Source organism: Drosophila persimilis, unplaced genomic scaffold, assembly GCF_003286085.1.
Source record: "Drosophila persimilis strain 14011-0111.01,24,50 unplaced genomic scaffold, DperRS2 tig00000579-arrow-pilon, whole genome shotgun sequence".
NCBI classification, from domain to species: Eukaryota; Metazoa; Arthropoda; class Insecta; order Diptera; family Drosophilidae; genus Drosophila; species Drosophila persimilis.
The window spans coordinates 325717-344204 of NW_020825322.1; the positions used below are offsets into that span (position 1 = coordinate 325717).

An 18488-nucleotide genomic window follows, 5' to 3' on the forward strand; every position below is an offset into this window, starting at 1 on the left:
AGCCCAAGTTTAGTCCGCCAGACTATCACAAAAGTCTGTACTTCTCCATATAAGTTATTCATCTTCAAACCGAATATACCCCATGAACTCCATCATTATATGGTAGGGTATGCCACTGCTGGAGAGAGATGAAGTCAAACCAAAAAAAAAAAAAAAAATTAGCAACAACAATGAAGACAGCAAGCAAATAAGTTAAGCAAAATCACAGCCCGAGCGGTTGTTCGGACGCTCACGACACAATCAGAATGGCAGCGCCCATGACAGACGATTGTTGTGGCAGTATACGTTGGATAAACAAATTATAAGTTATGTGTATGCAATTTATATAGTTATAGTTATATTATAGTATACCCATTAATATGGCAGCGGTAGCGGAGTCGGCTCTGCTCTGACACTCTGTCATTGTCTCTTGAACGCCGCACGACAGCCAGCCCTGCGGCTGTTTTATCAGGATGGATCTCAGCTTAGAGCTGTCACAATCATTCCGTCAAATACATGTACCTATACAGGGTTGTATTTATTAAAAAATCTTAACCGAAAGCGAGATGAAGTACCTGATTGATAATGTATGAAATGCGAGCATCCAAAATCTGGCACACCATGCTCATATACGATATATAACATACATTTATATGCATGTCCGTGCCATTTCAATCCAGAGATACTCCCAATATATAGTACAGTAAAAATCACCAAATTCAGCCTTAAGTCTCCAACCTGCAACCTGACATCTTTTACGATTAAATGATAGAATGCTATCGATATTTCTTAAGATGAAAAACTCCCATCTAGAAAAACAGTTTGGTAAAACTTTCACCAAAGCTTCCCAAATTTGTCGCCTTTACATGGGTTTTAGGTGAGTAGACAATAAGGAAATATAACGACTCGATGTAATGCGGTTTTCGGGAGGCAAATTGGATTTTTATTCTGAGTATATCAAACTGTAGAGAAAGTGTTACAACTACAAATAAAATGATGATTGCTTTCAGACACGTCCTCGGGGTTATCTGATTTCTCTTCGTGACGGAAATTCCATCAATTCCAGAAGCCTGCTGTGCAGTTCATTAATCTGCAAGCAAAACCGCACACAATTTGCAACTACATAGTGGCAGGAACAGGATGAGGACGAGAAACAATATGCCAGGGAATAAAGAGAATACATCCACTTGAATACATACGAGTTTGTACATATATACGTGCAATCGTGGGATGTAGACACGAGCCTCGTAATCAAGCATTAAATGGCCGTCAAGCGATGGGCAGATAAATTATAATAAAGGAGCTTCAAAAGTACTGCAGAATCACTGCAGTTCGCCCACCCTCCCACGCTCTCTGCAGCTTCCTCCTGTTCGATTGATGGATTGTTGCGTTGTCAGAGGAAATTGCAGCTCAAAGGCGAGACGGAGAGTCAGAGTCATCGCCTGGCGTGGCATGCAACAGAGAGATTTCCGTGGACCCCCTGACGGGCCGATGGCTTCTGTCCTGGTCCTGTCTCTGCAATCGAAGCCCCCTCACAGAACCACTCTCTGTCTATCGAATGGATAGCCCACTTGGCTGGGGGCCTTTCGAGGGAAGGGGGCCAGAGTCAGGACAGAAGCCGAACCGAGCCGAGCCGAGCCTCACATGAGATTTAAGCTCTCAATGGTAGTCGTATCGATACGACTAAATGCCCCAGGAATATCTGGTAAGGAGTTACTTTTCTATTTGCTAATCGATTTCCCAGTTGACTAGCACAGAATGCGATCTTTCCATTGCTCTATGCGTGCTTCATTCCATGGGTAAAACGATATCTACTGGAACAGTTAATGGCTTACTTTGGTGCTACCTTCGGGCCACTAATCCCGGTGTGAACTGTACCCCTGGGTGCGGCGGTGCAGCTTAGGTCAGCCAGCCAGCAATATGGCACGGGCATTTACATATAAATATTTATTGTCCTATATGGCCCCGAGTTGCATGTGAGCGGTCAATTTAACAAAGCGCAAATGGCCGGACAGCTGGTGGGGCTGGTAGGGCACAGAGCCTTCCCCAAGGGGTTGTACATATCCCCCACCCACACCACATAGTCCTTAGCCCATACTATGGCCCATCTCTGGGTCGGTGATGGCGATAAGAAGCTGCTGTTGTTATGGTGGCTCCCCTTTGTTTGTCTTTGGCCTCCGCAAGATGTTGTCCAGAGTGGTGGCAGGGGGCTTGCCAAGAATGGTGGCAGGGGGTTGTGGCTGGGGATGGGGAAGTGACAGGAGGCTGTACAGGGGATGGGATTGTGGCATTCATTCTTTTGGCATTTTTTTATTATGACTATCAACGTTTATGGCGGCCAGGATGTGGATGGAAAGTGGGTGTGGGTGTCTCCCCTGAGGATTTGTTTAGCTTGTGCTGTGCGGCTTTATTATTTCATCATTATAACATTTCTTTTATATGTATGTATTTATTTTGTATACCCCGTAGTCGGATCCAAGATGGATGTGAGAGGCAGACGGAAGCTATGGAGCTATGTTCTTTTAAACTTCTGTCTCTCGTTGTATATCCATATGACTATATTAAATGTTTTCCCTGTCACCTTTTGCAATTTGAAGGAAAGTTTTGTAAAATATTACCCATTTAGTGGGCATCTCAGGGTCGCATGGGCCCTGTAACATGGTTCTTTCTTCTTATACATATATGTACGTTTGTGGGCTATAGAAGTTCCTTCCACTTCCACCACACCCACTTTCTGGGCAGCACTTTAAAGTGCCCTGAACTTGATTAATGAATGGCAACGCTCTAAAGTATGCTACGGCATGCACTCACACACTCTTGCAAAAAAGAAGCAGCCACCCACACACATTCACTCGACATGTCAACGACACGAGAAAAAGAGGGAAGTCGCGAGTGAGTTCTGAGCCCCAGTGCCAGTACCAGTCCCAGTCCCAGTCCCAGTCCCGACATGGCTTAAAAATTGTTTGCCAAGCGAAGCACAAATTGAAATTGGCTCACAACTTGGCAGCTAATTTAATATTTTCCCTCTGAGAAGAAGAGACCCGACTCCGACCCCGACCCCGGCCCCCATGTGTGTGTTATGCTTATAATTGTCACAGACACGAGCATTCAAGAACACATTTCTGGAAAATGTTTATCCGGAAAGGCATAAACAGGGGTGGTGAGGCAGAACAGAGCACAAAACAATTTCAAGTTCCTTTGCAGTAACAGGATTTCCTTTTTTTTGTTGCCATTCAAAAGCAGCATAATCCTTACAGGAACCCGGAAGTTCTGGCACCAACAAAAAAAAAAAAAAGTGTATAATATAGAAATGAAATTATCAGACATTGAGATGAAAGAACCTCTCAACATACGAGCACATACGACATAAACAGATGTAGAAAAAGCTTAAATATTTTATGCTCTTCAAATTAATTTGAACTATGAAAATTAGTTGGAGAATATAATTGTAGACTAACTAAATTAAATAAAAGTTTCCAAATCTCAAGGAAAACTTTATTTTGTATATGCCGAAAAGTATGCAATGGAAAATTGCCGTTCTTTCAAGGAATTCGCTAGAGCATGATATGTGCTTTTCGTTGCATACTTTTTGCCCGCTTATAAAAAGTTTTGACTAAATGGCGAATATCTAAGGAAGAAGTGGTAAACAAAAAAAAAACAAAAACTGAGGAAAATTCTTAGTCCTAGAAAAATAATAATTAAGTATATAATTTCCAATTGCTCAAGCAAACAAAGTCCACAGTAGGTTGTCTTCCTTTTTGTGGCTTAATGGACACACAAGTACTACTTCCCTAACTCGATCTGTTCTGTTTCATATGTATATAAACATCTTAAATGGTGTCTTTCCGCTCTCCGAAATCCCGCTTTCCAATCAATAACTATCTTCAATCCATTAACCATCTCTTCCAAGTATATTTCCTTTCGTTGCCTCACATTTAAATCGAATTTCCATCCATTTCTTGCCATTTGATTAATAAAATAATACATAATTAAATATTAGAATTTCCATTGCATAACCTCCCTCAATTTGAGTACCTTCGAAGTCATTTCATATCAATTTGTTGACTGCCTTTCACCCCAGCACAGCGCCTCTGCTATTAGGGAAAACTTGTGGGGCAGAAAACTTTTTGCATGTCCGTTTTAATAAATTGGTTTATGATTGCCTTTCGATAAACTTTGCTCAAGTGAAATGCTAATACGAGCACATCGACCAACTTTAAACGGTTTTCCAACCGAGAGGATACCTGGCCTCAACCAACCCCCAAAGTAGCCACCATCCTGCCATCCAATCAGCACATCATCCACACTCTTCGAACACCGAACCCACGAATTTGTATCTTGTGGAAAAGATGGCGCCGCCCGCCGTTTAGCTTCCTGGCAGCAACAATTTTTATGGCTTCCTGGTGTGCAGCGCTTAAATAGATACAAGATATATATCTCACACACACACCACACACATGGCACATTGTAGATACATATGTACGAGCATATCCACACCTTGTTGGTAATTTAAATTGCGCCTGACTCGGATTCGGATTCCGATTCCGATTCACGGCTGGCTGCACCATAATTTGCTGTAATTGAATTTAAATGATTTTTTCCCCAGCAGAATCGTTGTCGTTTTCCCCTTGGCATTTTGCAAATCACTTTTATTTTATTATTTATATACATATGTGTATTTTTATGGTAGGGAATCAATTGAAAGAAGGGCTTTGCTCTAATAAAGAATGATTGAGGTGATGGGAAACGGATAGGAATGATAGAATACGGATTTTCTGATAGATCTAAGCACATTCCTATAGAAAAGAAAACCTTAGAAAACAAATCGCTCATTCCATGCCTTTCAGTGTTCATACATTTGTTTTTATCGGTCGATTCTTTTGTACTGACATGTGCATTCAAGCCACAGTTTCATTATAGCACTCATCATTCCTTAATACAGTGGTCTGATCTCTCTCTCTGACTCCTTTTGAGCCTCTGAAACTCTATGGAAATTACGCATACGCCGCATGGGCATCCTCTGCCATCTCCATCGATGGGGCATACAACCGAAACGAAACGAAACGAACCTGCGCCAGACTGATGGCTTATTTTCGATTTGTGCAACAAATGAAGTGAGAAATTATTATTATTATTATTTATATTTTTATTACGGATGCCTGCCATAACCAAATCGAATGGCAGGCAGTCCACTCTTCCCGCTCCCCATTCACCCCGCCTCCGCCGGTGCGTCGGCGAATCACGTATTCACAAAAGCAAACAAACGCCGAAGCACGCATAAATAAACAGGCAGTGGAGCAGTGGAGCTGGGGCAGGGGAAGGAAGAGAATTATGGGAAAAGTAAGGAAAAGCCAAAGGGAAAAACCACAACAGAAGAAACAGTGAAGCAGCAGCGACACAAAGTACATACAGCATTTTTCGGTGGTCTCTCGTCCATCAGTCACATCATTAAAATCGAGCACTGAGTAGTCCCGGCTGCCGCCTAATTCGAATCCTTGCCGCAAGATGTGCTGAAATGTGACGTACGGGGCATGGGGCAGGAGTGCGATTGGGAGTGGAATTGGGGAGTAGCACCCGGCGGCGGCACACACACACACACGCACAAGGAGAGAGAGACATAGAGAGAAAGGACAACAATTCTCTGGAGGCATTCATCAATATGCCAAACATGTTTTGTTATCATCAAATGGAAAATGCTTCATTTTCACGTACGCCAACGCAGAGGAGCAGCAACAGGACCCACAGGAAGAGACAGGGATCCCAGGGATCTCAGCCTGACAGACAGACAGCACCAGCCCAGCCACTGACAGTGAAATGGACAGAAAGACAGACAGACAGACAGACAGAAAGTTGATGGCCTCAAGGCAGATGGCGGATGCCAGAGATGAGTACAAGGCAGACAGATAGACAGACAGACGACAGAGAGCGTGTTACCGTTGAGAATTCTCGCAGGTAAAACCCAGCGCCTTGCGGCTTGCGGCCTGGCTGTAGCATCTGTCGATTGCTGCCCCATTTCGCGGCGCTTAAACCACCAAAAAACTAAACGAGAAGCTCGACGAAGCGACGAACGGAACATATAAATTGATTACCAAGACATTTCACGACAAATTCGCCATGTAACAACAATGACAGCCCCAGTCCCCCCAATGGAATCTCTACCCAAAATCGAGAGAATGCTTATCGAAGGAACCCATAGACAACAGTTGCCGGAAGCAATATGTGGAGCTGTGGCAGTGGCAGTAGCAATGGCAATAGCACAATAGATGCCGAAATCTCTGTAAGCAAAACAGTTGCTCCATCCAGCCATCCAGAAACCTGGGGCCCAAAATCAAATGCGACAACTGTTGAGCCCAGCCAGGGACTCGATTTCTCCAGCCTGAATGAAAGTGTGCTACACAGATAGCTCTAGAAAGAGCTGTAGTTGAAAGAATAACTAATCTGCAGAAATATTCCGCAAAAAGAGGAGATATTATAGATCTAAATAGCTCGTAAAAAGATTTGTGTTCCTCAAAAACCCAAGAACTATCACTGATTGACTTCAAGAATAATTAAACATTTAAAGTACTCAATCAATCTCCATTCAAATCATTCGAATACTCAACAAAGTTCAGTACTCAATGAAGAAGGAGGTACTCTATCTACAGGCACTATCTGAAAAACTAAATTTAAACTACAGCAATCGAATACAATCGTTCTTTCAAGAATAAGATAACATTCACAGCCACACAAATCGCAGATTGAAGAAAAAGTAGTGCCACGTGGATGCCTTCTAATGAAAGGTAGACTGATACTAGTAGTAATGGTAGTGTTCTGTAGATGGTCTGAATATTTCATCGAAAATTAATCTTGGAAAGATATAGAAATACTTCTTAAGTACTTCCTGCTGCCCTAAGTATTTGTGAATCAGTCTTCCATTCATGCCTACAATTCCATTGAACAATGAAGACAAAAATCGAACATACATATTATGTAATTCTCAAATTTTGCTGAATAGCTCTTTAATTTAAAAGGCTTCATTGGGGCTTGTTTCCTTTTACCAGCTATTCACATCGTACCACTCGGAGGGGGAGCAGAGGTTACCGAACTCTCCATTGGTGCCGGAACCGCAGCCCTGTGCGCCCCAGCCGCAGGTGGAGTAGATCTGTCTGCCGATCATGTTGGTGGTGGCATAGTTGCAGGCGACCAGGACCTGGTTCCAACCATCGCGACGGTAATTGGAGGCGGCACAGCCCACACGGGTATTCCTCTCCGACATCATCACCGTGAAGTGACCAATGGCCCTGCGAAGAAAAAGACGGCTTAGTTGGAGGACTATCCAAAAGGAGTATCCACTGAAGACTTACGGTCCGGAGTAGCCACTGGGGTAGCCACCTTCGATGATGCCGCTGTTGGAGTTGTGCACCTCATCGAACCACATCTGGACGCTGTTGTCGAAAACGGTGCCCAAGTCGGGCAAATCGCCGGAGTAGGCCAGCCAGGCGAGATTCTGGCCAGAGTACTTGAAGGCATCGGTGTTGTGGCAGCCGTCGTGCCTCATCTCGCACTGGCGGACATTCAGGGAGGCCAGGTAGGCCAGCTCGTCGTCCCACTCCATGGTGGCCATGCGGCAGGCGGCGTTATGGTTGGGATCGTATCCACCAGCAATGTAGTTCCTCTTGTCGTTGTGCGAGTGGACAAAGACCCACTTGTAGTCATCGTTGATGTCGATCAGCTGCGCATCCCCGGGACAGGCGCTGTCCCACCAGTTGCTGTGACCGCAGGCGATATGCGATCCCCCATTGCAGATGTCCCACGAGCAGTAGTCCGTGCCCTGGGCCAGACCCACGGCCAATGCGAGGAGAGCGAATAGAGCGAACTTCATGGCGATTTTAAGTACGAAAAAGTACTATGAAGTCGGATGTCTGAGCACAGTGCTTATATATGGAATTACAGAAGGCTTATCGCAAGAGTGCAGTTGCAATCGAACCATAAATCATCTCTCCCATTTAGTGGGGCTCTCTACGCGTAGACTCGTATAATCTAATCAATCGATTTACGATTGCCAATTCTCGATTTTTAGCCAAAAGTGAGAGAACATCACCTCACCAGACACAGAGCGGTCCGGGGATCCCTTATCTTGGCAGATTGATGGTTAGTTTATGGGGTACTTCCCCTATTCAGAGTTCTTTGAGGAAGTGTACTGCGATATCATTAACCTTTTTTAAAATTTACAAGTTATTATTGATTTCTTAATCAAAGAATAGATTAAATTTTAATGGGAATGGCTATACTTTTACTCCAGGACGACGGTTTATTTATTATATTAGGTCTTTATTTATGAACATTATCTAAGATTCGCTCGTTGATTATAATATAATATAATCTCTGTGCTTTTACTTGAACGTCAATATAAATATATATTGAATGTAAGTTAGGCTAGGTTATGGCGGTAGCCGGAGAGGGGGGATAAACCCATTCCCCCCAAGCTCACGGGGACCTGTTAAAGGATCATTGTATTGCCGCAAGGACACGTGCCCCTTCTCATTATCTGAACCTTGGAGAACAAACTATTGCAGATTAAGGGGAGTCCCATCCAGAGGCTTGGATAAATTTGGACAAGGTTTTATTTCGGAAACCGAAGACGCTTTAATTAATCTATTTATTTATTTATTTAATTAAGCAAAAACAATTGCGCTCTTAGAATAGGTGCATGTTGAGAGAGAATTTGGCTCCGAGGGCTTGACTCTCTCTAACTGGCTCGGTTCACCCAAGATAAATTTATTACTAAGTTGACGTCGTCACCACATCTGCCCTCTTTCGAGGACCATCCGTCTGTCAGTATGCAAGCAAACGCGCAGAACACAAAACGTTTGCTGTTTCTTTCTAGCGCTTGTCTCTTTGCGAGCTGAGAGAGAGTAGATGGACCCTCACCACAACGGACGATGTCACTTTATGAGTAAATTCAACTCTGCTGCTCTCTGTGGCTTTCCCAAATCCCACGTGAATACTTCAGTCGAATATTATTCATTTCTTCAATTCCTACCTCAAGCACTACGAAACCCAACAAATCACAGCCCGAGTCTCTCTTTCTCTCTATTTAAAGAAATCAAAGTAAAGTGCTACAACAAAATGTGTTGTTTTTTGCACTCTCTCCGTCCGTTCATCTCTTCGGCTACGGAATGTAGCGAAACAACACTTGGCTGCTACATTTGTGTGTGTGTGGGAGACGGAGTTAATTTCCTAAAAGAAAGAACGAGAGTATTCCCTTTGCCCTTTATCAGTCGAGAGAACCGAAGCCGAATCCAACAATACTTTCGCACCCACATGCATGTATGCCAAAGACGTGATGATGTACATGTTTGGGTATGTGTAACACACAGAAGGAAAGCGTTTCCGACCCCATAAAGTATATATATTGTGAGGCAACACCTACACCGACAACTACCCAGCCCATCCCATAGTACCCTCACCGGTTCCCCGATATCAACCCACAACCAATACTCTTATGCGGTTCTCTAGTGCGATAAGTCTTATGCGATACTCTAGTGCGATATACGATTCATTCGGTGATCGGCAAGAGAAAAGAAAAGACACGTGAAGTCAAAGAAAGACATAATAAAACCCGGGTCTGTGGCCCACTATTTTTGTACTCAGCATCAATAGCCGAGTCGATATAGCCACATCTGTCCATCCCGATAAGCGCCTAGATCTCAGAGGCTCTACGAGCTAGAGCAACCAAGCTTTGTACTGTAATATTACACTGTTACACGTGTATTTCAAAAGTTCGTCCCACTCCCTTCCGCCCCTACAACACGCATATTCGTATGCTTACAACTTTACCGCTGGTTTTGGATTACAGTAGAGTACAGTCGAACTTCTCTATTAAGAACTTCCATACAACGAAGTTTTCTATATAACGAATTTATTTCTAGAACACAGCAGTTTTATATTCTGCAAGAATGAATTTCCCTTAAGATTCACTAGACTTCGACTCTATTTGAAAACATTTTAGTCAAGTTCCGCATACCATTCCCGAATTTTCATTATACTGAATGGGGTGGAAGTGCTACTGGAATGTAATGCAGAAGGTTACATCAGATTGTGCAGCCTAAAAAGGTGTTTGATTCTGATCTTTCTGGAACTCTACTTAGTTTCAACGAAGTGGATCTAATCTGAGAGCAAGATGTATCACAAATCTGTATGCATTCTTTAGTAAATCGTCAATATATTTCAGCCAATTCTCAAAGTTATAATGATCCGATAGCAGTCTGGTACATAATATCATTCTTTAAAGCTCTCTCGTACCTTTTTCTGTGTATCTTTTTTGGGTTCAAATACCCCAATGACTCACCCCGTAATGTTTTTCTGATTAACGAAGTAAATCCAACAAAATACTATACCACAAGTAAATAAAGATAAAGATATTGTGTATTCGGAGAGTGCGGAATCTCCAACAGGCAGATAAGACGAAAGAGAATATCCAAGAATTCAATGACTATTCCAATTTATTTTGCTATTCTTTTGGCATCCCAAATTTGTCTGCGCATTTCGTTTTTAGTAGAAAAGATTATTCACATCGTAGACCTCGTTGGCGCTGCACAGATTCTTGTATTCGGGATTGGTGCCGGTGGTGCATTTGGTGGCCGGTGCATTGGGGCAGGAACTGTACATCTTGATGCCCAGGACATTGGTGGCCGCATAGTTGCAGGCCATGAGGAAGGCCTTGTAGGGCTGGCCCTCCACCGAGTAGGTGGACACGGCGCATCCCACATCCGTATTGCGATCGGCCACCAGGACGGTGAAGTGACCGATGGCCGGACCCTGGTAGTTCGTCGGATAGGCATCGATGTAGGACTGCTTGGTGTTCACGGCCTCGCCGTACCACATGTCCACGCCCCACTCCACATAGTGCTTGATGTCCAGGGGCTCGTACCAGCCCATCCAGGCGAGATTCTGGCCGGACCAGTCGAAGGCATCGGTGTTGTGGCAGCCGTCGTGGGTCATCTGGCAGCTCTTGACGTTCAGGGAGGCCAGGTAGGCCAGTTCGTCGTTCCACTTGATGGTGGCCATGCGACAGGCGGCGCTCAGATTGGCATTCAGGCCTCCAGCGATGTCATTGCGGTACGTGTTGGTCCTGGCCACAATGGCGGCCTTCTGGTCGTCGGTGAGGGTCAGCAGGGTGGCGTCCGCGGGGCAACTAGAGGCAAATTCGCCCTTATTGTCGCAGCCAAGATTCTTTGTGCCGCCGCAGCTTTTTTGGCAGTAGTCCGTGGCCGAGGCAATGCCCAGGGCCAATGCCACACAGACGATGATCAGGATGTTGCGCATTTCTATTCTCACACTTGAGTGCTGAGGATTCCGAGCGGGTGCCGTGCTTTTATGGGGGAACTTTTCTTGCCCAGAAGTTGTTATCAACATTTGACTAAATATTTACCAACAGTACGTATACGTATCATTTGTCAGCGCCGCCGCCAATGGTGATCAAATATGTAACACCAAACCACCCGCCACCTAACCATTGCGTCATCCTACGTCACGGCGATGATAAATACCAGAGAATATGAGTGAGATATGTCTGAGAGATAGAATCCCCATTACCATCCGACCATCCGAATGCCCAGTTGCCCTGATGGCTTTGAAATGGAAATTATGCGGAAACCTTCCAAAATTCCATGGAAGAAAGGCTATAGATAATGCAGAAAATTAATTGCTTAGTGATAATGGGATATACTCTGGCTCTATAAATATATCATTAGATTATCTATAAGTGTCTATATTTCTTGGAAATGATTGCTTCAATCTACTAGACAATAAAATATAGTAACGAAACCATGGATTTCTTAACGTTTAAAGCAGAAAAATATACACTTTATACGACAAACAAACATCAAGTGCTAGCGATACAAAAAACGATGAAGTGCAGAAACTAATACCAGGAATCATGACTCTGAAATGGATCTAAAGATATCAGATAAAGAAATATAATATAGACTTCTGATATGGAAAGAAAGGTAAATGATAGCACAACGCGTGTCTAGCACTACAAAAGAAGAATCAACATGTGCATTGATGACACTCAAATGTTTGTCCAACTTACAAAAGAAAGCTTTGAATTGATACAAGTACAGATAAATGTAACACCTTAAATATTAATCCAAGTATTACGAGATTAGTCTTTCCTTCGAGTCGTGTATTAAAGAACAAAGGCCCAGACAACCGAGTCAATGTTTGTGCAGCTGTCGGCTACTGGCCATAACTACTGAGAGAACTTTTACTAACTATGACTTCTGAGAGAACTTCTAAGATATATGACTTCTCAGAGTATATACGCTCAGTACGCTGAGGACATCTGAAAGAATATTGATCCCAAGACTTTTAAAGTATCAAACATAATACGTATACTTCATATCTCATAGATATTTTTTATTCTTATAGAAGACTTCATTCTTAAAACAAGAAAAAAATCTATATTGCAATAGGAATTTTTCACTTGAATCTAGAAAATGATACTATGTTTTTTGACAAAGAAAATACGTGATTATAGCACAAAAGTTCTCTCTCAGGGGCACCCCTGTTGGCACTCAGAAGGACGTATCTTCAAAACTACTTCATCAGCCCCTTTCGGAGTCAAAAAAAAGTTGAACACAAAATTGGTTTAATGATAACTGCAAACCAAAAGATTCCATTAAATGTGGGGAAATTTCTGCAAGTCTGCAAAGCAGATAAGACGGCTAAAAAACGTGTCGAGTGGGGCCATGTGTGAGGACTGGGATTGTGGTAGTCAAGTACAATACGCATTCGGAGACTGGTTTTCCTCAGTTCTACAAATGCTTCCTACCAACTGCCGAGCCCCTTTTTGAACGATTTTTAAACGAAAACAGCTTTTTTAACACGAGTTGATCATGGTAATTACGGACGTCATACTACTTTCACGGTATGTGACATGACAATTTGCTCAATTATTTCTCTCATTGGGTCTTGATAAGGCTAAAAGCGACCTCAGCCAGAAACTTAAATAGCAGTCGTCGTGAGACTGGAGGGGTTCCAAAATGTCTTAAGCTTAAAGCAAAGATTTGAAGAATACAAAAATCAATCATTTTTGTATCTGCTCTAAAATATCTGCACGGAATTAAACATGAGATACCCAGTACGCAGAAATTACATTTACGGATTTGATTTCAGCTTACAAAGCGGACGAATCCTAGATCCTAGACATTGTGCTAGGACTTTCGATCATTTAAAATACGACTGAATCATGTCTGAATCTGAATGGATCTGAATCTGTCTGAACAGTAATATCATTTAAGTTTTCCTGCATATAATTCTGCAAGCAAAGAATAATCGTCGTATTGCAATAAATTTCAATTGAAGAATGTCAGACCATCAAAAAATACTATGAACGGATAACGAGAGATATATAATGCTCTTATTAGGGTTTTTTTTTAATTAACGGCAACATTTTGGGTTCCAAAAACCCTGGAAAGCCTTTGACTGGAGGGTTATATATTTATGTACTATATTTTGTATATTTATGGATCTGTGACTGTTGAGGAACTACTATATAGATCTATAGATCCATGACTGCCAAAGACCTATAGATCCACAGTTCTCTTTCTGCCTTAGAGCTATAGATCTATAGAACTCTTTCTGCTGAAGGTGCATACATCCAAAGCTCATCTATCCGATGCTCAAGTTTACACATCGTAGACCTCTGTTACCTTGCACAATCCTGAATAGTTGACATTGGTGCCCTTTAAGCAGCCAGAGGCCTTGACACCCCTCTGGTAGACGGGACTGCCCACCCAATTGGTGGTGGCATAGTTGCAGGCTAACAGGAAATAGTTCATGCCACTCGCCGTATAAAAGGCAGCCGCACAGCCGCAATGGGTGTTCTTCTCTTGGGCCATGGCAGTGAAGTGTCCAATTTGCCTAAAAGAAAACCATATCTAAGTGAAATCGCACAGTAAGGGGGCCACATATCTGAGCCGCTTACGGTCCAGTCCAGTCGCTGGGATAACTGTTGATGACCGCCATTGTGGCATCCTTCTTCTCGTTCCACCAATTGTTCACGCAGGCATTGATCAGCTGTGCTATGGTCATGCCTGACTGGAGACCCGAGTAACCATACATGGCAAGATTCTGGCCACTGGCGGAGAACGTCTGCGTGTTGTGGCAGGCATCATGGTTCATTTCGCACTGCTTGACATTCAGGGCCGCCAATTTGGCCAGCTCTGCATTCCATTGCATCGTGGCCATCCGTTTGGCTGGCTTATATTTGGTCAACACTCCGCTGGCTATGTTGTTCCGCCTGACATTGTGCATCTTGAGGATTAGTTTCCTCTGGGACGCATTAAAGGTCACAGCCGATGGGGCGGGACTTGTGGGACAGGCCGAGGACCAGGCCTGCAAATATATTTCGAAAATCTATCAGACCTCAATCAGAGACCCAGCTATATGTTCCACTTACACCACTGTTGTTGCAGGCAATATGCGTGGAGGTGCCACACAGCGCTTTGTCACAGTAGTTCGTTGTCGCCCCCTCGGCCGCGGACAGGACCACACCGATGATCGAAAACAGAGTTACAGCCGGTCGCAACATTTCTCCACAAAGTATCAGGTGTTCATTTACCAGCGTTGGACTTCTTATATACCGATTTTCGATCCCCAAAAAAAAGACACCATTGTTTTGGGCGGAGGAGCGTGTCTTCAATATTTAATTTACCTTATTGTTCAGTTAATTTCAATATTTGTCTGCAAAGGCCCCCCCCCAACTGTATTTGCATGAGCGTATACAGTGTGAGCAGTGTGTACAAGTGTCATAAGCCACAGACCCAATCCCGACCCTCAATCTCAACCCCGAAATTTCTTAAATCCAGATGAAAGTATATCTAAAAATGTGATTGACATCTGGTAGAGTTCTATCCCAAAATGGCGACATATTCCCTCAAAGAAACGAGTGTGGAGTGACATTTTTCTTTTCCACTCTGTTCCGATTCTGTAGCGCCGGCGGTGTGAGTCCCCTTTGCTTTTTATTTGCACAATCCCATTTCTAATTTTGATTCATGCTCAAAGACAAATATTAACATAGTTAAACAATATTTAATTAATAACATTTCCGAAATTGTCCTAAAGTTGTATTTGGCCCACGCGAAATGGTCTGGAAATATATGGTTTGTCAGACTTAAGTCGAAACTTCTGTTCTCTTGCAGTTTGATCATCCCATAACCGACGAAGAAACCAGCAGAAACCTCCTCTAATCCAACTCTAATAATTCTCCAACTCTCTAATAATTTTCAAACAAAAATTATAAAATACCATTTAAAAGCATAAAGTTATTATATCTAATTCCATGATATTGTTTCTATTTTTAATTCAATGATAGATAAATATTATTCTTATCTGTTTACCTTCATATAAAGCCATATCTAGATATATATGAAGCCATCCAAATCAATTCCGCAATTAATCAATTCAAAACAGAGGTTGATAACATCGTGCCAGACGACGGAACTTGTGAGTGCCAGACGAGCCTCCCTCGAAGCTCTCGTCGGATGACGAACAATGAGAAAAATCGAGACAACAATTACAATACAATACAAGCAATAACAATATCAAAACAAAGAGTTACGTTACGTTAAGAGATCTGTTTACTGTACTGCCATGGGCCGGCGCTGAGCCGAATAGTACAGATTATCCATAGATCAAAAACAAAAACAAATTATATGAGTATATCTCAGTGTTTTCCTGTTTCCCTAAGGAAAACACCTCATTAAATAAATTATTTAATATTTTTGGTTAACATTCTTCAGGCTATTCCTTCCGAATGGTATTTAAAACCCTACTGGCAGATAAACTTGTGAGTCACGAATTCCATTACCAGTAGAATTCCGATAAGCGGATACATTACCGGAAAGTTGTGGGCAAAAATATTTAAACGACTGACAAAGTTGTGGGATTATAGAGCTATTTTCCATACCCTTACTCTTGGGATCTTGTGGAAACCTGTTTCCAAGACCCGTTTCCTTCTGGGGATCTTTGTTAGGTGTCCCCCGTAATTCCTTCCTTCTTTGTAGAACTATTCTCCCATTTTCACCTGGAATGTTGGGGATATTTTAGTTGGGATACCTTCTGGAAGTGAAACATATTTTTAAGACTTCAATTCTCTCCCTAAAATCCTTTGAATATTCCAAATAAAACCCTATTTTTTTTATAATATATATATATATATATTTTCTTGTTGACATATTTGATATGCTGCCATTTTTATTTATTTGTTAGTAGGGTTCTTCTGTTTCGGTTTGTTTTCTTTTGTTTCTTCTTAAAACTTAGGTTTTCTGTGTGTCTTCCCCATATACTTAGTTTAACATACGGATACCATTTGCAGATCTCTCTTCTATTTTTGTGTAGATATATGTAGTATTTTTTTATATATGGAATGAATGCCCATGTCATTCATTTTCTTTTTGGTACATAAAAATAAATATAGTACTTGCTTAACCTCCAGCACTTCCTTGTATCTGTATCCCTCTCTCTCTCTCTCTCTCTCTGTTTTTGGGACACATACATACATATGTATATATGTAGATATATAGATATTCATTCGAGTTTTTCCATTTCATTTCAGTGTTTTTATTTGCATAAGAAAATTATTATTCTGTGGGCTGTTTGCAATTGTTCTTCAAAGTTCTGTTTTTTGTTTTGTGTTTTTTTCCTTTTGCTTTTGCTGTTGCTATTGCTTTTTCTTCTGTTTTTGTTTGTTTTACCGGTTCTCTGCTAATAATATTTTTCTTTTTTTGGCGCACCTAAAGCTAGCACTCTTTATAAATTTCACACACAAAATATGGATTTATTTGCTTTAATATTTGTTGTTTTTCTTCGTATTTATCGTTTACACAGTTGTACGAGATTTTTATTCAAGTAGGTATATTTCTCACTTAGAGTTCTAGTAATATTAATTGAATATATAATCATATATAGTACTATATACAGATCAGATCCTAAACGATTAACGTACGAACTTTTGTTTTTTTTTTCTTTTTTTGTTGTAGCAAATGAAATTCTGACAATTGTGCAGGGGGTGGAATGGGGGAAAACCGACTTGAAGTCGCCTCCATTTTCAGCACTTACAAACTAGGGATGGGCTCATCAGGATCGTATGAAAAAGCTAAGCAACATATAGAACATATACACAATAGAGATGATGGCACAGAGGACCCTACGCTTGGCGATGGATTGGTAGGGGAACAAGAAATCAAACAATTTAAATCAAATTAAAGCAAAGCACTTTTTTACGTATGATTTTTTTTGTTATTTTATATAAGTAGGGTTTCAACTTAATTCAATTTTCCGTTCAGTTCAATGTATGTATGTGTGTGTGTGCCGCAGTCTATAGACATTATAGCCTTTAATATCATTTAAAATACTCGTATAATATATAACATTTTTTCTCTTCTTGCGTTTCATTATCTTTTATGTACAACATTTACGCGTGTCATGCATGCCATTTTCTTGGGGGAGGGGGGGTATATATGTATATAGTATATTTATCTGCTTACATAAATAACAAATGGGGGGAGTATGGGGATTGTTTCTAAGCGCACTAAATGAATGCATATCATATCATGGTATATATCAGAGTATATATCTCTCCTTCTTTTTCAACTGAATATCATTTTTTTGTTTGTCACAAGTTCATTTTTTGTTTCGGGTGTAAGTAGTAACTGGAACTCTTTCAACTGGGGCCGAATGACTATATGCATCTTAAATGTCGAATAATAATTATCATATAGATATTTCCTGTATATACTAGGTATATATATAATATCTAGGGGGGGTGTGTGTGTGCCAAAGGGTAGAGCATTGCCTCCTCTCTCTCTCTCTCTCGCTGTCTTCTACCGTACATAAATATATATCTTTATTTTTTCCTTTCTTTCGTTTTGTGTCCTCTATTTCTACAACTAGGTTTATGTATCTCTTTAGTTTAGGGTTTTATGTCGCTTATTGTTTAAATTTTAATAGACACCATTTTGCATTATATAGCAATAACAACGTTTTGAGTGCTGTCCCTTCACATTTTTTTATTCCCTCAGCTCTTCCGCTGATTGCGATTGAGTCTGTGCCTGAGTTGGAACCTGAACCGAAACCAAAGACGAGGCCGTAACCAAAGACTGAGACTGCGACTGGTGCTGCGGCTGGTGCTGCAGCTGCTGCTGATGTTGTGCCGGCGATGGTGGCGGTCCAAATTTGCTGGTTATCTTGTGCGAGGCATTGACAATGGCCAGCTCATGCTTGGAGTCCAGATCACAATCGTACAGACCGCTCAGCGAGTCCAGGCTTAACAGACGAGAGCTGGCGCGACTCGACACTGAGGTGTCATCCACATCGGGGGCATTGTACAGCGAATTGACATCCGAGAGAGCGCCCTCGGCATCGGTGAGACCGGCCTCATTCAGCAGCGAGATATTTTCCAGGCCCGGTTCATCCGTAATATAACCAGTGGACTCGGCACCACCTAAAACAAAGCAAAGAAA

At 41.9% G+C, this 18488-nt stretch overlaps 4 protein-coding genes across 4 annotated transcripts in view; all 4 read right to left on the reverse strand.

The window, feature by feature from the left end:
* Window positions 1-6942: 6942 nt before the first annotated feature.
* On the reverse strand, window positions 6943-7855 carry LOC6598397 (venom allergen 5). Its single transcript, XM_002023484.2, has 2 exons — window positions 7323-7855; window positions 6943-7259 (listed from the first exon to the last, which is right to left on the reverse strand). The coding sequence occupies exons 1-2, from the start codon at window positions 7838-7840 to the stop codon at window positions 7013-7015; spliced, it is 765 nt and encodes a 254-aa protein (XP_002023520.1). The 5' UTR covers window positions 7841-7855; the 3' UTR covers window positions 6943-7012.
* A 2590-nt stretch (window positions 7856-10445) lies between these two features.
* Window positions 10446-11301, reverse strand: LOC6598396 (venom allergen 5). The gene has a single exon (XM_002023483.2). The coding sequence runs from the start codon at window positions 11284-11286 to the stop codon at window positions 10513-10515; it is 774 nt and encodes a 257-aa protein (XP_002023519.1). The 5' UTR covers window positions 11287-11301; the 3' UTR covers window positions 10446-10512.
* Window positions 11302-13652: 2351 nt separating this feature from the next.
* LOC6598395 (venom allergen 5) lies at window positions 13653-14557 on the reverse strand. Its single transcript, XM_002023482.2, has 3 exons — window positions 14426-14557; window positions 13952-14361; window positions 13653-13887 (listed from the first exon to the last, which is right to left on the reverse strand). Exons 1-3 carry the CDS (start codon window positions 14555-14557, stop codon window positions 13653-13655), a joined length of 777 nt encoding a protein of 258 aa, XP_002023518.2.
* A 3282-nt stretch (window positions 14558-17839) lies between these two features.
* LOC6598394 (Ca(2+)/calmodulin-responsive adenylate cyclase) overlaps window positions 17840-18488 on the reverse strand; it is a 41802-nt gene continuing 41153 nt past the window's right edge. The window contains exon 19 of the mRNA XM_026990557.1: window positions 17840-18469. Within this exon, the coding sequence (XP_026846358.1) occupies window positions 18036-18469 (434 nt within the window). The 3' untranslated portion in view covers window positions 17840-18035. The remainder of the gene's footprint in view (window positions 18470-18488) is intronic.

Coding starts and splice junctions, on each gene's coding strand:
- LOC6598397 (XM_002023484.2), bottom strand. CDS start 7,840: ATGAAGTTCGCTCTATTCGCTCTCCTCGCATTGGCCGTGGGTCTGGCC. Junction 7,260..7,322: donor CCCAGTGGCTACTCCGGACC/GTAAGTCTTCAG, acceptor TTTTCTTCGCAG/GGCCATTGGTCACTTCACGG.
- LOC6598396 (XM_002023483.2), bottom strand. CDS start 11,286: ATGCGCAACATCCTGATCATCGTCTGTGTGGCATTGGCCCTGGGCATT.
- LOC6598395 (XM_002023482.2), bottom strand. CDS start 14,557: ATGTTGCGACCGGCTGTAACTCTGTTTTCGATCATCGGTGTGGTCCTG. Junction 14,362..14,425: donor TTGCCTGCAACAACAGTGGT/GTAAGTGGAACA, acceptor ATATATTTGCAG/GCCTGGTCCTCGGCCTGTCC. Junction 13,888..13,951: donor CCCAGCGACTGGACTGGACC/GTAAGCGGCTCA, acceptor GTTTTCTTTTAG/GCAAATTGGACACTTCACTG.